The 16,219-nt window shown below is 37.7% G+C and overlaps 3 protein-coding genes across 3 annotated transcripts; all 3 read left to right on the top strand.

Annotated features, from left to right (window-relative positions):
• The first annotated feature begins 376 nt into the window (after nt 1-376).
• Nucleotides 377-2,934, top strand: LOC133735460 (nudix hydrolase 14, chloroplastic-like). The gene is made up of 9 exons (XM_062162864.1): nt 377-435; nt 621-704; nt 991-1,047; nt 1,151-1,385; nt 1,483-1,588; nt 1,675-1,752; nt 1,851-1,943; nt 2,113-2,205; nt 2,877-2,934. The coding sequence occupies exons 4-9, from the start codon at nt 1,198-1,200 to the stop codon at nt 2,916-2,918; spliced, it is 600 nt and encodes a 199-aa protein (XP_062018848.1). The 5' UTR covers nt 377-435; nt 621-704; nt 991-1,047; nt 1,151-1,197; the 3' UTR covers nt 2,919-2,934.
• Nucleotides 2,935-13,142: 10,208 nt separating this feature from the next.
• On the top strand, nt 13,143-13,580 carry LOC133737286 (uncharacterized). The gene has a single exon (XM_062164880.1). The coding sequence runs from the start codon at nt 13,143-13,145 to the stop codon at nt 13,578-13,580; it is 438 nt and encodes a 145-aa protein (XP_062020864.1).
• Nucleotides 13,581-15,520: 1,940 nt separating this feature from the next.
• On the top strand, nt 15,521-16,012 carry LOC133737285 (protein DOWN-REGULATED IN DIF1 11-like). The gene has a single exon (XM_062164879.1). It carries the CDS (start codon nt 15,521-15,523, stop codon nt 16,010-16,012), a length of 492 nt encoding a protein of 163 aa, XP_062020863.1.
• The last annotated feature ends 207 nt before the right edge of the window (nt 16,013-16,219 follow it).

Here is a 16,219-nt window from a genome sequence, read left to right as displayed (position 1 = left end):
TTTGCTCTTCCATGTTTTCATTTGTGAAGTTTGTTTGATTTTGGGCGAAAACATGAGGACCTACATCGATTTCATGGCTTGTAGCCGTTGCAGCCTTAAACCGCTAAGTCGGGGTTTTAAGGCAAAAGAAACCCAACCTTGTCCAGAGGTTAGAGACGGCGGGACTGTGGCAGGAGACGAAGGGCTGCTCTGAAATTTCCGATTCCTCGAAATAAGATGGAGCAATAAGCAATGTCAAGCATTCCCCAAATTGCAGATAACCGAAATTTCAAAGCTTTCGTCTTCAAATTTGATCTCAATCAGTAGAGAATTAGGGATTTGATTTTCCAATTTTGGGTGCGAAAAGGTGGACCAGAAAGAGAAGATAAGGTCTCTTTGGAGCTGACAGAGGAGATTCTCCGAAGCATGGAAGTTGGGCTGGCTTTCAGGGACTACGTAATGGCTCTGTCTCTCTCTGTTTCTGATTTCTTTTAGCTCAATTGAATCAAAACCTAATCTTTTTATTTCAAATGTTTTGTTTTGATTGTGAGGATGCTGGATTAAGCTGCTCATTTGTATGTGTTATTTGTACATATGTTTTGTTCTTTCATTATTTTAGCACTTTCTTTTGTCAACTGCAGGTTACTTGATAGAAAAGATTGAATTTGAAAATCTACTTCACAAAGCTTCAGTGTCTTTTTTTGCAACTCGAGTTGCTTCTTCAGGTACTTTTCCTTTTCTCAGGTCATTTTAATTGAAAGCATATATGCTCAAAATTTGATTACATCTGCAGGTACCACTAATCTAGATTTGTTATTTGAACTGCTTGTATTTTTCTATATATCAGGTTTTTTTTTAGTTTTAGATACTTTAGACCATTATATATGTTGAATACACATAACTACCAAGAACTTGGCTACTCCAGAAATGTCATACATAGTCCCAATTGTAATTTATAGTTGGATTTTTTATTTAATTTTAGATTATTTATTTACTTTTGAATTTTTGTAGGCCATGGTGGGTATTCGTATCTCTTGGAGCCTCTGTGCTGGTTGGGATTGATTACAAGTAAGTTTCTTCTGACCAAGTTTTATTTTGCCATTTTTGGACTAAGTTATGATCTTGTTTGGCCAACATTGTGATCTGTTTTGGGTGTTGCATTGTTATTGAGATGGGCACTTGCTCCCCGTTGGTTGTAGCAAGCTCGTTCAAGCTTCCATGTCGTTGATCCCCAGAACCACACTCACACTCACACTCCCCAGAACACTCCTCGCCCTTCGATCCTTCTCCTGCAAAATGTCATCCGACCCGCCACCGTTGACTCACTCCCTCACTCTCCCGAGTCAACTCGCCGCCGAGCCCGTCCAGATCGTCGCCGCCCCCCACATCTCCTCCTCCCAGTTCAGGCCAGTCACGCTTTTCCCTTCCTTGTTCTTCAGAAAAGTCTAAAACTTCGGATATAAACTGAACCCAAGTATTCATAATGATGGTAAAACGTTGCAGGAGCGCTATTGATTCGTCTTTGTTTAAGCAGTGGCTGAAGAACATGGAGAGTGAAACTGGGATTCTAAGCGACGGTTCTTTGGCTCTGAAACGAGTTCTAATTCAGGTGATCCAGTCCTTCTTTAAAGTGGTTGAATTGATTTGGTTTTGATAAGTTCATAGTCTTGGAACTGATCAGCTGGGTTATAATAGGGTGTGGATATGTTTGGAAAGAGGATTGGGTTTCTGAAGTTTGAAGCAGATGTGATTGATAAAGAAACAGGGGAAAAGGTATCTAGTCATATACATACTTGTCTTTTTTATTCTAATGGTATATTTTGGTGGCCATAGTTGTTGATTTGTTTGTTGTGAAACTAAAACATATTTAGGTTCCAGGTATTGTGTTTGCACGCGGACCGGCTGTAGCTGTGCTTATACTTTTGGAATCGGAGGGCAAGGCTTATGCTGTTCTTACTGAACAGGTAGCTCTTCATTTCATTTTGGTGTTTTAGAGTATCTGTTATGACATTATGATGCTTTACTTAAATCGGAAAATCACGTTCATCCTAATTCCTATATTATCACAAAAAGAAATTACGGCATTGTACTTCCATGTAATCAAACCCTATTAAAAATTGTTGCATATCGAAGGTTAGAGTACCTGTTGGAAGGATCATACTGGAGTTGCCTGCTGGAATGTTGGATGATGACAAGGGTGATTTTCTCGGCACCGCAATCCGTGAGGTCTCTCTCTCTCTCTCTCTCAATATGTATATATGTATAATGCCATGTATATTTGCTGTGTCATATCTCTTTCTGCTTGTATTTTGGAAAGTTCATGTAATCAGCTGAAAATTAATTTAGATTCCTTCTAAACCACAAGCTATGGTTTTGGTTTATTAAAAAGATTATTGTTCCAATAATATATGATGGTTGCTTGAGCCAAAAAAGACGGGTGGTTGGTTATAGTTCATGGCTATCCATATCCATCATCACCACAAAACCATAAGCTTTTTAGTGATCAATAATATGCTTTTCCTCCGGCCCCTGTGTCTTGGAGAGTTTTATTACTTGTTTATATATTTTTCCTCTCTTTAACTTGGTACTGGTTTTCTCCTTTTTGTTTCGTCCTCAGAAAAACCAATCTAGTTTCTTTACAAGGTACTCTTGAGATTCATTACTGCTTGTTCTTGCTTATGCAAATATGCCTTGTTCAATACTTTTATTTTTCCTACTTGTCTTTGTATATTTCTATCGATCCTGAGTATGTTGCTTTTTAGAATCTTTTGAAATTTTATTTGTTTGACTGTTTTCTGCTTCTTTTGATAATCAACAGTCAAGTACTAAGTGTAAGATGCAAGTTTTACAACTTTAACCTAAAGCTAAGTTACATTATTCTTATTATAACACTCCAGGTGGAAGAAGAGACTGGCATATGCCTAAAACAAGAAGACTAATCAACTCTTGTAATGATTATATTCAGTTTTGTAGCCTTGAGTTACGTCTTCTTAATTTTTCACATTTACAGACTAATCAACTCTTGTAACGAACAAGTAGTATGTGTTTTATTCCAACATTGGTAGGTAAGCTGGATTTCAGGATCCTCATTTCAAGAGCATTGTTCAGTTATGTTGTTCATTTGTAAACACTTGACAGCTACTTGTGTCATTTTATGCTCGAACTTTGGTAAGACCTGTTATGCTAATTTGTTCCTCTGTTTTGTATATGCAGAGCAGGACATAAGTTAGAAGCTGCTATTTATCGATATTACTGGCAAAGTAGCTCTTGATTCATGCTGGTCAACTGGTGGATTTACCGACTGTTTACTTCAGTATGGTGCATTGTTTGTTTATGGAGTTGATATTGGATATGGCCAGGTAACAACCCCTAAATCCAAATAAAAATATCTTATCTGTGAGTATACCAATTCGCTTCTATTCTTGTTCAATCATTAGTTATGGTATGTTAATCTTTTTTTTCCTTCAAATTTTAGTTTACAATTGTAGCTGGGGTCATACTGTTAATCTTTTTTTTTTTTTTTATAGCAAAAAGACTGAATCTTATATTTGCTATGGATTTGTTGGCTTAACTTTGTTGTACCTGGAGTTATGCTTTTGGATCTGCACAATCTTTTTGGGTTAGCAGTTGAATTAGTGTACTTGGATCACATGCTATACGGATCAGCAATTTGAGACTAGGGAATGAACTGAGCTAAAAGATAAGTTCTTTTTTAAGTGGCAGTATATGTTTAGTTGCTTGGGCAAAATTCAAACGGATCAGATTTACTGAAAGTTCTGCCTTGGTAAACATATTTCCGGAGTAGTCGGAATCACATTAATGTAAAGCATCCATTTTCTTGGATCAATGTAGGTCCTGGCATGGAGGATTTGAAATGCGTTGCTGTACTACCATTGTACCATATATATGTTACTGTTATTCATTTTGAACCTCCCTACCTTGTATTTGCTTTATTCTAAATCTTTCAACCTGCTTCACTTCTCCAATTGTTTCTCTAGCTTGTTTTGAACAAATCTCAAAAACCTTTGTTCTTATCTTTTTAAGAGAAAATTTGCATTGCTTCTGTGTTATCATGTAAAGTTGGAATAGATATCTAGAAGGGAAATTTGTAATGTTTTTGTCTGTTTCTCCTTTGGTTATTGTCACAGTGGTCCAGGCAGAGCTAGTATATGCACCACACCATTGCATTCCCACTTGGTTAATGTGGGGTTTGCTAAAGTGTAGCATCTTCCATATAACAGGAAAGTGACTAACTCATTGATTGATCTGGGAGTCACTAAGACTCACACCAAACCACATGTTCAAGATATAAAGTCACTAAACTACATCAATTTAGGTCATAGGGAAGTGAGAGATTGCTCTTTTTTGAGCTCTCTGTTTGATTACTCATAAAGTTGGTGCTTCTGCAGTTGTAGCATCTTTGGTTCTTCAAGGAGTTATCCGTGGTTTTAAGGATACAAAAACTCATCTTATCCAAGTTTTGTGTCCCTTTGTGCATGAACAGTCATTTTCAAAAGATAACCAGTTGTTTAAGTGTTAAGTTGTCTGCTGCATGTTATTAACTGATAAGCTGTATGAAGTTATAGCTTATAATATACCTTCATTTCATGGTCAATCCTTTGAGGAGTTGTATTATTGGCATGCAAGTGCCATTAGCTCAGTTACAGCCATTCAATTTTTCAGATTATACAAGTTCTCATTGAAATCTTATTGTAAGTCTAAGAGTTTAGAGTATTCCAGGTTGCAGATGAACTTGTAGCAGAGTTTTCTGACCCTATCAATGGTGTCACATCCCCTGATCAAATTGACGAGGTGCGCATTGAAGTGGCTGATTATATACAGAGTTTGATGTAGGAATGTGACTGCGAAGATGTTTTTTGTAGTAAGGCTAGCTAGTTTTGGCTTTGAAGCAAAGCTTGGTGTGGAACTTTTGTACATTGTTGCTCGTATGTTTCCAAGCTAGCTTTTGTAAGTTTAGGGGTTTATTTTGTGAATTATGTTGAATCATGAATTTGGAAAGAAAATTAATGGGAAAGCCCCTTATTTTGGATGATGAGAAATGCAATTTTTTTCCCAGCAATAGCTAAATGCAAAGTTTTCACATCATACTTGTCAAAGTGAAGTGAAGTGTATTAAAGCATAATAAAACAGTAATGCCAAGGAAAACGAAGTCTGTTGAGAGATTAGAAATCAGTATCAAAAATGAAATTGATGTCCTATGATTATCAATATATCGAATTGTAACTCAAAATCGATGTAATCAAAATTACTGCACATCGATTTCTAATCACCAAACCGTAATCTATTATGAACATACAAATCACCTACCATAGAGTAAACCGATGTGTGGTCAAAAGGTGAACATCGGTTTTGGAAATAATAAACGATGTCTTCAATGAACTAACACATCAGTTTGAATAAACATAGTCGACGTAAATAATACCGTTGAACATCGGTTTATTTAATTGAAAACGATGTTCAGTCTCAAAACAAACATCATTTCTGAATAAAAACACGATGTAGAATAAAGATACAGACATCGTTCCTAGGAAAATAATGTAGCAACCTACATGTAAAAATGACCACGAACAAACAATACTCATGGGAACTGATGTCTACAAGTGTACTGGACATCGCTTTTGGAATAGAAATCGATGCAAATGTTCAAGTAGATATTGTTCGACATATATTTTTTTTAAGCATAAAATGTGAAAATATGAAGAATTAGACATACCTAACATACAAAAATATGATGATTATAACGATTATACATCGATTTGTTTTTTAGAATCGATGTTGGTTGTTGTCTGGAACATCGGTTGAAAACGCGCTTATACTGATGTCTATACTTTTCTCTACACCCACTAAGACATCGGTCGAAAATTAGTTTAACATCGGTCCAGAACCGATGTCTATGAACAAAATTCTAGTAGTGAAAGTTGAAGTTGTTCGGCGTAATCATGTTGGTGACTGGGGAACACAGTTTGGCATGTTGATTCAATACCTTTTTGGCTGGGAATGCTTTGCATGTATCCGTCGATTTGTGAAAGTGTGAGATTGTGAACATGGCCATATGGGTCTGGGTTTGTAGGAAGGAGGTGGAAGAATGGGGACGGATCTGGGTTTATTGGAAGGAGGTGGAAGATGATGCAATGGGTGATGTACAACACGATGAAACGGATAAATATTTGGTTTTGTTTTAATATATCGCTTAAGATAGAATAAATATAAAAATTGTATGGATAACAACGAGGGCTGGAGTGAATCATCTAGGGCTGGATTCGGTACTAAACCGAAGCCTTTTTGCCTCAACCGTCAACCGAACCGATTGTGTCGGTAATCCAATTCTCAAACCGATACTGATCCGACTTGATCGGTATACCGGCTATCGGTAACCGAGATCTCGGTTGGCATCGATCGGTTTTGAGTTTTCAGCCGATAGTTCCAAGTGAAATCTGGAGGAGAAGAAAGAAGATGATACAACAAAGAAATAGAAGAAATCAGAGATCTGCAACCTAAAAAACTCAACGGAAATCATGGAATTAGGTACTGAGATTGTTCATTCCTGGAAGATTGTAGGAGATCTGCAGCTTAAAAAGTGTGAGATCTGCATTTTGTTCCTTCGGCTGTGAAATTCGGAGACTATCAATGTAACAATGCCATGGACATGGTCTAAGATTGAGGGAAAGAGAACTGCATTCGAGATGCTTGAGTTTTCCAAAGTTGAAGTTGTTCGGCGTAATCATGTTGGTGACTGGGGAACACAGTTTGGCATGTTGATTCAATACCTTTTTGGCTGGGAATGCTTTGCATGTATCCGTCGATTTGTGAAAGTGTGAGATTGTGAACATGGCCATATGGGTCTGGGTTTGTAGGAAGGAGGTGGAAGAATGGGGACGGATCTGGGTTTATTGGAAGGAGGTGGAAGATGATGCAATGGGTGATGTACAACACGATGAAAGGGATAAATATTTGGTTTTGTTTTAATATATCGCTTAAGATAGAATAAATATAAAAATTGTATGGATAACAACGAGAGCAACTTGTGCTCTAGTGGTTGAGAGCGAAGCTCTTGTACATGAGGTTTGAGGTTCAAATCTTGCCTCTCTTTTATTTTAATTCTGTTCGCATAAGACATAATAAATATAACATTTGTACATATTATAATGAGAGCAGCTCTTGCTTCGGTGGTTGGGAGCAAAGCCTCTGTGTATGGGGTCTGGGGTTCGAACCCTGCCTCCTACAAAGTTTTATGGATTTTGTATATGCTTCGGTATGTAGAGGATATATGGTCGGTACGGTATACTGACGGTATGTAAAACTTCATACCGTAGCCGAGTCGAAGGCAGCCAAACGGTACGGCTGAGCCGAGCCGAAAGTCGGTGGGCCGAGTTTTCGGCCCAAATCGGTTCGGGCCGGTTCGAAATACGGCTAGTTAGGTTGCTTCGGCCCAAATTGCCAGCCCTAGAATCATCCATATGACGAGTCATTAGGATGATGGCTTTCCCCTTATTTGCCTCTAAGGCTGCTCTATTTGCTTCCAAAGCTTGAGCTTGCTCAACAGTTAGCACGTCCTGGCTAGGCACGAGAATCGTATCCAAGATTCCATCGGCCTTGAGATGCTGGCGGACATCACGAATCCATATGTGATATTCAGAGCCAGTTGTTCTAAATGGAGTAAAGTCCAGTTTGTTCAGGTTACTCATCCTGAAAGAGAACAAGAAAAAGGGTTTGTTTCGGAGCGGAAAAAGCTACCACGAAAACATATAAAATTTCTGAGCGTTGTTGCTTCCAAGAAATTAGGAATTTCTTAGCATAATCGCTTCCAAAAAATTCAATTCCAAGAGGTATTGGATTAGATCGAAACAATGACGTAAGTGATCGATCTTAAATTCTCTACAAACTCTAAGTTTGGAGTTCTCAACAAGCTCCAAGCTTGGAGTGAGCACGAACCCCCACAGTTCGGCTTAATTAGGTCTCCCCTATGATTAAGAAAGGGGGGTAGAAGAAGGGAGTTTGCAAGTCCCCGAGAAAAAGAAGAGAAAAATAATAAAAACTTCAAAAACAGGAACCTTTAGTAAAACATACCTCTTAGGATTGCAGAGAGTATTCGATCCTCGTTGTAGGCAGTGACGGAGCCACATAGGGGCACAGTGGGTAGGGCTGTCAATTCCGACACGACTCGAAACCCGCACGAAATAAAGCGGGTTGAACCCGCACGATTAAAAAGCGGGTCAGCCGCGGGTCAACCCATCATGACCCATTTAATAAACGGGTCGACCGCGGGTCAACCTGCCAACACGAAGTGAACCCGTATAACCCGATTATGCTATACTTCTTCTTGAAATTTTGGACATTGAGAGTATTTGATCCTAGGATTGGACAATTTGAAATATTTTGCTTCATCATTATTGGATTTAATTATTTATGAATTATATATCATTATTTATATTCTTCATCTTATGGAGTTTTTAGTGAATTTAATTAATTTATGCAATTTTTTAGTTAAATGGGTCGCAGTGTTAACCCTTAAATGGGTCATTTTGTCCAACATGACACAACCTATTTATTAAATGGGTTAAGCGGGTTAGAAATTGGTAACCCGTTTAATAAATAGGTTGGGTTTGGGTTTAAATTTTCGACACGATTATTAAATGGGTTGGGTTTGGGTTTGTCTTTTGTGACACGACAAATACCTTAACCCGACGCGACCCATTGACAGCCCTAACGGTGGGTCACGGGACCCACTAAATGTTTACATATAAATAAAATTTAGTTAATGAACATCCTAAGTTGCCATCATGGTGCAGCGGGAAGACTTCTTTTTGCCCTGAAACCCTTTCAGGGTTCGATTCTCCTTAGCTTCAGCATTTTTGTTTTAATTATTTAAGTAACTTAGTTGATCTATGGATTAATTAATTATAAAATATTTTCTTTATTTAATACTTTTAAAAGAAAAATCAAACCTTGTTGTTTTTTGGTATGTTGTATTTTTCAAATTTTGAATGGATTAATTAATTATAAAATATTTTCTTATATGGAGTACATTTACAAGAAAAATCAAATCTTGTTCCGATTTGATACTTGATTGTTTGATTTCATTTATTGAGAAAAACATTTTACTACCATAAATAAGGAAAATGTTTAGAAACAATTTTAAAATATGAAATCTCGTCAAGAACAATCATCATTTTAATAGATAGAATTTCATTTATAGATTTTTCATGTTTTGATATTTTATATTTGTGCCCCAGTTAGCTTTAAATTCTGGCTCCGCCACTGGTTATAGGATTGTAGACGAGCTTCAGTCCTAGGCGAACAGATTTGTACGATTGCAGACGAGCTTCAGTCCTAGGCGAACAGACTTGTAAGATTGCAAACGAGCTTCAGTCCTAGTGTAAGCGAACCGATTTGTAGGATTGCAGCGTGGTTTCGATCCTTGTTATAGGATTACAGAATGCTATCAATCCTAGTTGCTGAAAGGCGCGAGGGGCTGTGTTGCTGGCTGGTTGCGCGCTGGGCAAGCGCGGTGTGCTGCTTGCTGGCTTGCGATGTTGGGCTGCAGAGATGTGCTATTGATCCTAAGCTAGGATTGCAACTGGTTTTCAATCCTGGTCGAAGCCGATGCTAGGTGGATGCGGTGTTGCAAGGGCATGCGAGTAGCGACAGAGGGTTGCAGCAGGAGTAGGCACACGGGCGCGTAGGAGAGGTGCATAGCGAATGGCAGCGAACGGAAAAAAGGATTTTTGGGTTTTTGGCTTCTAGAAACTAGGGTTAGGGCTCGTGCTGATAACGTGTTTAAGGAAAATTGAATTGTGAGAGAATTGAGTCGTACTTTCATTGATAATGGGGGCCTATTTATATAGAGGATTACAAGACATAGAATCAGAGTTGTACAAGGAAAGATAATTAATCGTACAATTAATCGAATATCTATGAATATTTCTGTACCTACATGTACGTTACAAAGCATAATTAGCTATAATCAGACACACTCATCGTACCGCCGGAGATACCAACTACCGTCAAAGGAGTAACCCACAGATAGGCAGCCAGGCGGGCCATGGCCTGAGCACAAGAGTTCCCCGGGATCAACGCTGACGCGCCGCCACGCACTCTGCCAAGACGGCATCAGAAGCTACTGGAACTGGGAAACTGAAGCATATCAGTCCCACATCGAAAACAAGGAGAAGATCAGACCTCTCCTTACCTATAAAAGGTCCTCTCTTCTCTCTTCATTATTACGCATTAACTACTCATTTATTATTGTGCTGCCTATATATCAACTGACTTAGGCATCGGAGAAGTGAAGACCGCCCAGCGCGGTCTCCCTCTGACGCCCTGTCTTTCATTTGGCAGCCAGCAGGAATCACCAAGTATACAGAGTAGCGGTCCGCCCGCCGGACCCGCGTTAAACGAAGGTTTGGCTACCGCCAGACTTTGAGCATTAACATTGGCGCCGTCTGTGGGAACCCTTGAACAAGAGGTCATCCCATCACAACTACCATGACTAGCGGTAGCGGGGGAAACGCCGATGAGCAGGCAGACCAATCCGCCATCCCCCAACCATCCAATCCAGCGGTAGGTGTTAACCGCGCACTATTCAACTCCCCAACCAAGATTGCCCTCCTTGACTGGGGACTTGGGGGACTTGTACCTACATGTACGTTACAAAGCATAATTAGCTATAATCAGACACACTCATCGTACCGCCGGAGATACCAACTACCGTCAAAGGAGTAACCCACAGATAGGCAGCCAGGCGGGCCATGGCCTGAGCACAAGAGTTCCCCGGGATCAACGCTGACGCGCCGCCACGCACTCTGCCAAGACGGCATCAGAAGCTACTGGAACTGGGAAACTGAAGCATATCAGTCCCACATCGAAAACAAGGAGAAGATCAGACCTCTCCTCACCTATAAAAGGTCCTCTCTTCTCTCTTCATTATTACGCATTAACTACTCATTTATTATTGTGCTGCCTATATATCAACTAACTTAGGCATCGGAGAAGTGAAGACCGCCCAGCGCGGTCTCCCTCTGACGCCCTGTCTTTCATTTGGCAGCCAGCAGGAATCACCAAGTATACAGAGTAGCGGTCCGCCCGCCGGACCCGCGTTAAACGAAGGTTTGGCTACCGCCAGACTTTGAGCATTAACAATTTCTGAGAATATCTCTAATTCTAAACCCTATTACAACTATGTCAAGTAACCTAGAGTTTGGGTCTGACACATATTCTGGATTTACTTGAACACTTATATTATTATATAATTATGTATAAATAGTTAGATAATTTCTATACATGGTGGCCTCCCCATTTAATATAAGAATAAAGTTAGAAACCATCTAATTTAATTTTTCTTAAATATATTGTAATTAAATGGGGTGAGAAACCATAATATTTAGAATTTCAAAATCAATAGCATTAAATGTTTTTAAAACATATCATTTTACTCCCACTTTACTTTTTTTTTTGTTCTAAAATCTATGACTAATCAATCATAGGTAGAAAACTTTGTAATCGTCAGTTTGTTTGGCCCCTCCAATGACAAGTTCGTTCTTTCGCCACTGTGGAGAAACAACTGATATAGTTTTGGTTGAATGTTCAGCTCATAATTTCATACTTGATTAACAAGGTGCTTGGTGGATGAGAATGAAATAATACAAAACCTATTTCTAAGCATAGATCTATTTGAAGGGACCCAAAAAACTCTTTATGGATTTCCCAATAACTAACACAAGTAATCAATCTGGTCATTTACAAAACGTCAATTTACTGATACATACAAATCATATTAAATAATAGCCTTAATACAGTCAGATAATAGGATATTTCATGGTTTTTAAGATTAAGGATATTTTAGGTACTTTGGGTTGTGTATTTAGTAAAATATTATAATGAGAAATTAAATGGGTGGTGTATGAGTAAGTAGTGTGTATTGAGTAGTTAGAGTATCTTTAGCAGACTCTCTATTTTGGCTTCTTAGCTATTTTGGAGAGAATGTTTAGCTTTTTATCTATTTTAGCAGCTGCATCAAACTCCTAAGTGGCTCTCTATTATAACTTTTAGCTATCTCACTCCTAAATATAGAGAGCGAGATGAAGCTCTCTATAATTCAAAACATTCATTTTAAGTTATTTTATGTAATTTATAAATACATTTAAAATATTTAATATTCATTTAAAAAATAATATAAATTCAAAATTAGCTCAAATAGAGAGCATTGATGCAGACGTAATTCTAAAGTGGCTAGCTAAAATAACTTTTTAGCTACTTTAGCTAAAATTTGACTAAAAAATGGCTAGTATTGCTAAAGATGCTCTAAATGGCTCTCCATTATAACTTTTAGCTATCTCGCTCCTAAACATAGAGAGCGAGATGAAGCTCTCTATAATTTAAAACATTCATTTAAAATTATTTTATGTAATTGATAAATACATTTAAACTATTTAATCTTTATTTAAAAAATAACATAAATTCAAAACTAGTTAAAATAGAGTGCATTGATGCAGACGTATTTCTAAAATGAATAGCTAAAATGACTTTTTAGCTACTTTAGCTAAAATTTGACTAAAAAATGGCTAGCATTGCTAAAGATGCTCTAAGTGCAACAAGTGTAAGGTAATTTCAATCATAATAAAAAAGTGTAGCTAGTTTTGTATCTAAATTTAAAAGAGATGATTATTTAGAGATTTGAATAAATATCAGATCTTCAAACCGACGTGAGAAGAACATAAAAGAGTGGGATGCGACACATCGGAATGAAAAACTATAAGTTCCGTAAGATGTTTAGCACTAACATCACTTGATCAAGTGATACTGTTAAACATCCCACTCTTTTATGTTTATGCGGATGTTTAGAATAACATAAAAGAGTGGGATGTTTAACAGTATCACTTGATCAACGCATGTTTAGCAGTAACATTGCAAGTAACGTTGCAATTCCAACCTATCATAGTATCATATATATCCATCTAGGATGAATAGATGTAACCAAACATTGTTTCACTTGAGTAAACGTAAATCAATTCAATAAAACAACTGAAACATTATTTGGGTTTGAATGTATTCATGAATGGATGCACAATATAAAAACACGAGAAAAATGGCAAAGATTTAATTTCCTCCGACATTTATCTAAAGTTAGTTGTCTTCAATTTAACATGGCAAGATTTGTCATGGTTGGTTTGGTCTTTGCAAGTGTATCATTGCTCATGTCATCTGCAGCAGCTCAAGTTCCTGATTATGACTATCTACCCAATGAGTCCATTACCCCTGCTAGCTCTGAAGATGATGAAGCCTACGCTCCAGTTAGGATCGAGTATGGGTTTCCACCAGAGCCGTTCCGTGGATATTATGACAATTTAGACCAATGTGAAGACACCTTCAACCTAACTTATGTTAAAGAGATTTACCGCGGTATGTTCAAAACCGAGCCTCTTAATAAGAACTGTTGCAAGAACCTTGTGCAGATGGGATATGGCTGTCACAGTAGGTTAGCGAAATTTGCGAACCCGAGAAATAAAGCAAAAGCTTCCATGGCATTGGCTAAGAGTGTGCAGATTTGGCAAAAGTGTGTCTCAGTTGTTGAAACTGGTTGATTCCCGGCTGTTCCTGCTCCTTTCTAATCTCATCTTGTTGTATATCAGTATATCACAGAATTTGAATTGGTAGAATATTCTGGCTAGGTAGTTCGGTACAGTATATGTGTCATCGATCCTCAAGAAGCTTTTCATAAACATGCATTATTGTTGCTAGCTAGCTCCAAGTTGTCGATCTGTGTTTGCTACTTTCCTAGCTTTAAGCCCAACCATATTAGGCTTTAGGTACCGACCACCAGGAACGAAATAGAATCTAAATTCTATGGAGCTAGCAGAATAAGAACGCATTGAATTGGGGGGCCATTAACGTATTCTTATTTTACAGTTTCATTATTTTAATAGTTCAGGTTTAAAACATAATGTAAAGAGATTGTACATTAGAGATCTTCTTTCAGTTTTTCATGAGTATTAAATAGTTGATGGATCACTTAAGACAAAATGTTGTCATAACTATCCATTTAATGAAGTACATTTAATTCTCAATTGATCAATATCTCTTATGTTTCGTAAGTAGAGGTGGCAAACATGCCACCCCAACTCACTTAATGGGGCTTCGGGCCGGCCTATATACTAAAACATTAAGCCCAATCCGGCCATGGAGCGTTTGGTCCTAGCTAGTGTAGCATTGTGAAATTAGCAAGAGCATAAGAATTATCAGGTTGATGAATCCATAACCCGCCATCTTTGAATCCTCGGGAGTACTTGACAATCAGCTACTTATATTCTAGAGCTAAATAACCTGCAATTTTTTACGGGTCACTCTCTGTTTTTCTAAAACGTTTGCAAAAACCATTTTCCTATAAGCTTTACTTGTATACACAACTAAAGTCTATAGCTGTTACATTCTTCCTGTCGTTCTCTATGTTTTTCTTGGTCTCTTTAGAGTGTAAAATTTTTGGTGGATAAATGAAATTGCAGAACAAAAATGTTTAGAGATTGCAGGCCTATAAAGCTTTGAATTTGCAAGCTGTTTTTCCGAAAACCAAGTTTCATTCAGAATGAGGGTGCTAAGCTCATCTATATGATGACATTTCAAGTAAAAGAGAATTCCTAAATTGAAGTGTGGTCAGGAAATTTCAAGAAAATCTGGGTTAAGCTTTTGAGGACTTGGGCATTTTATTTGGACAGAAGCCACGGAACCATAAACATTCGGTTATTGATAGCCAAACTGAACAATAAGAAGGGTTAGAATTCAACCCAAGAAAGCAGTAAAACCATCGAAAACCTTTTTCCAACATCAGACAAAGCTACGCATTACTAAAACTACACAATTGGGTTCAATCGTGGCCCAGTTTGACAACAATGTGTTTGCCATGGAGCGTTTGGTCCTAGCTAGTGTAGCATTGTGAAATTATCAAGAGCACAAGAATTATCAGGTTGATGAATCCATAACCCGCCATCTTTGAATCCTCGGGAGTACTTGACTATCAGCTACTTATATTCTAGAGCTAAATAACCTGCAATTTTTTACGGGTCACTCTCTGTTTTTCTGGGTCTATTCAGTGAAAAGAGCTTTGAATGAAACAATTGCAAAAACCATTTTCCTTTTGCAATGAGGTTTCTAAGATCGTCTAAGACTATTGCATTTGTTGAGATGATTACTTGATTACTAGACGATTGCGTTAAAACAAGAAAAATATATAGGAAAACCAACATAGCAGAAATTTTAAATCTAATTGGTTAAGTTATAGTTTGACCGGTAATTAAACCCAAGAATTAAGAAATCAATAAGGAACGTAGATAATTCAATTTAAGCAAAACCGAACAATAAAGTAGATCATTCAATTCAAGCAAAACCGAACAATAAAGAGGAATCGGATTAACTGAACCCATGAAAGCACTATAAAATAAACCACTGAAAACCTTTTGTCCAACATCAAACAAAACAACCTTGCATTAGCACAGTTAGTTAAGCACAAATTGCACGTTTGGCTTTAAGAATGGCTAGAGTTGATCAAAATGTGTTTGTCAAGGTAGGTTTGGTGTTAGTAAGTGTAGCACTATTCATGTCATCATTTGCAGCAGCTCAAGAATATGAGGTTATTTATCAAATTTCTGATGATGCTGCGGCGAGCCCTATTGGCATCGAGGTTGACTTAGTCATTGATGATGCCTTCCCTCCAATTTCTTCAGAAAACGGTCAATATGTGTTCCCTCCTAACCCATCACCGGAATCTTATAAGAAGTTGGATGAATGTGTAAATAAGATTACAGGATATTATGCTGGAGAGATCTTGCCCCTAATTTTTAAAAGCGAACCTCTCACTACGGATAGTTGCAAAGCCATTCTGCATTTGGGATATGATTGTCACATTCGGTTAGTGAAAACTCTGCTCTCACGTCCGGAACTAAAAGAAAAAGCTTCTGAGATGCTGCCTAAAAGTGTGCAGATTTGGGAAACATGTGCCTTTGTTGCCCCTTCTCCTTTCTAATTGATCTTATTACACACTAGCTCATGTAATCCATCCATACAAATTAGTTAATTACAATATATTTAACTGCGAGCTTCTTTTTGTCATCGTGTTAAATTTAACAATGTCTAAAAAATTTTAAGCCCTTTGGAAACTCTTTGTTTGTTTGTTTTTTTTTTTTTGAAGTGAAATATATATTATAGTAATAAGACAGAATCTCATGATTTG

Source organism: Rosa rugosa, chromosome 3 (assembly GCF_958449725.1).
Source record: "Rosa rugosa chromosome 3, drRosRugo1.1, whole genome shotgun sequence".
In the NCBI taxonomy this organism is placed as follows: domain Eukaryota; kingdom Viridiplantae; phylum Streptophyta; class Magnoliopsida; order Rosales; family Rosaceae; genus Rosa; species Rosa rugosa.
The sequence above is the reverse complement of the archived record's forward strand: the minus strand, read 5'-3'. Positions and strand labels throughout refer to the sequence as shown.

Excerpts from the sequence above, each read along its gene's own strand:
- LOC133735460 (XM_062162864.1), top strand. The coding sequence starts at position 1,198 with ATGTCGTTGATCCCCAGAACCACACTCACACTCACACTCCCCAGAACA. Across the intron at positions 1,944-2,112 it reads ATGCTGTTCTTACTGAACAG|GTTAGAGTACCTGTTGGAAG; the intron begins GTAGCTCTTCAT and ends TGCATATCGAAG. Across the intron at positions 2,206-2,876 it reads TCGGCACCGCAATCCGTGAG|GTGGAAGAAGAGACTGGCAT; the intron begins GTCTCTCTCTCT and ends ATAACACTCCAG.
- LOC133737286 (XM_062164880.1), top strand. The coding sequence starts at position 13,143 with ATGGCAAGATTTGTCATGGTTGGTTTGGTCTTTGCAAGTGTATCATTG.
- LOC133737285 (XM_062164879.1), top strand. The coding sequence starts at position 15,521 with ATGGCTAGAGTTGATCAAAATGTGTTTGTCAAGGTAGGTTTGGTGTTA.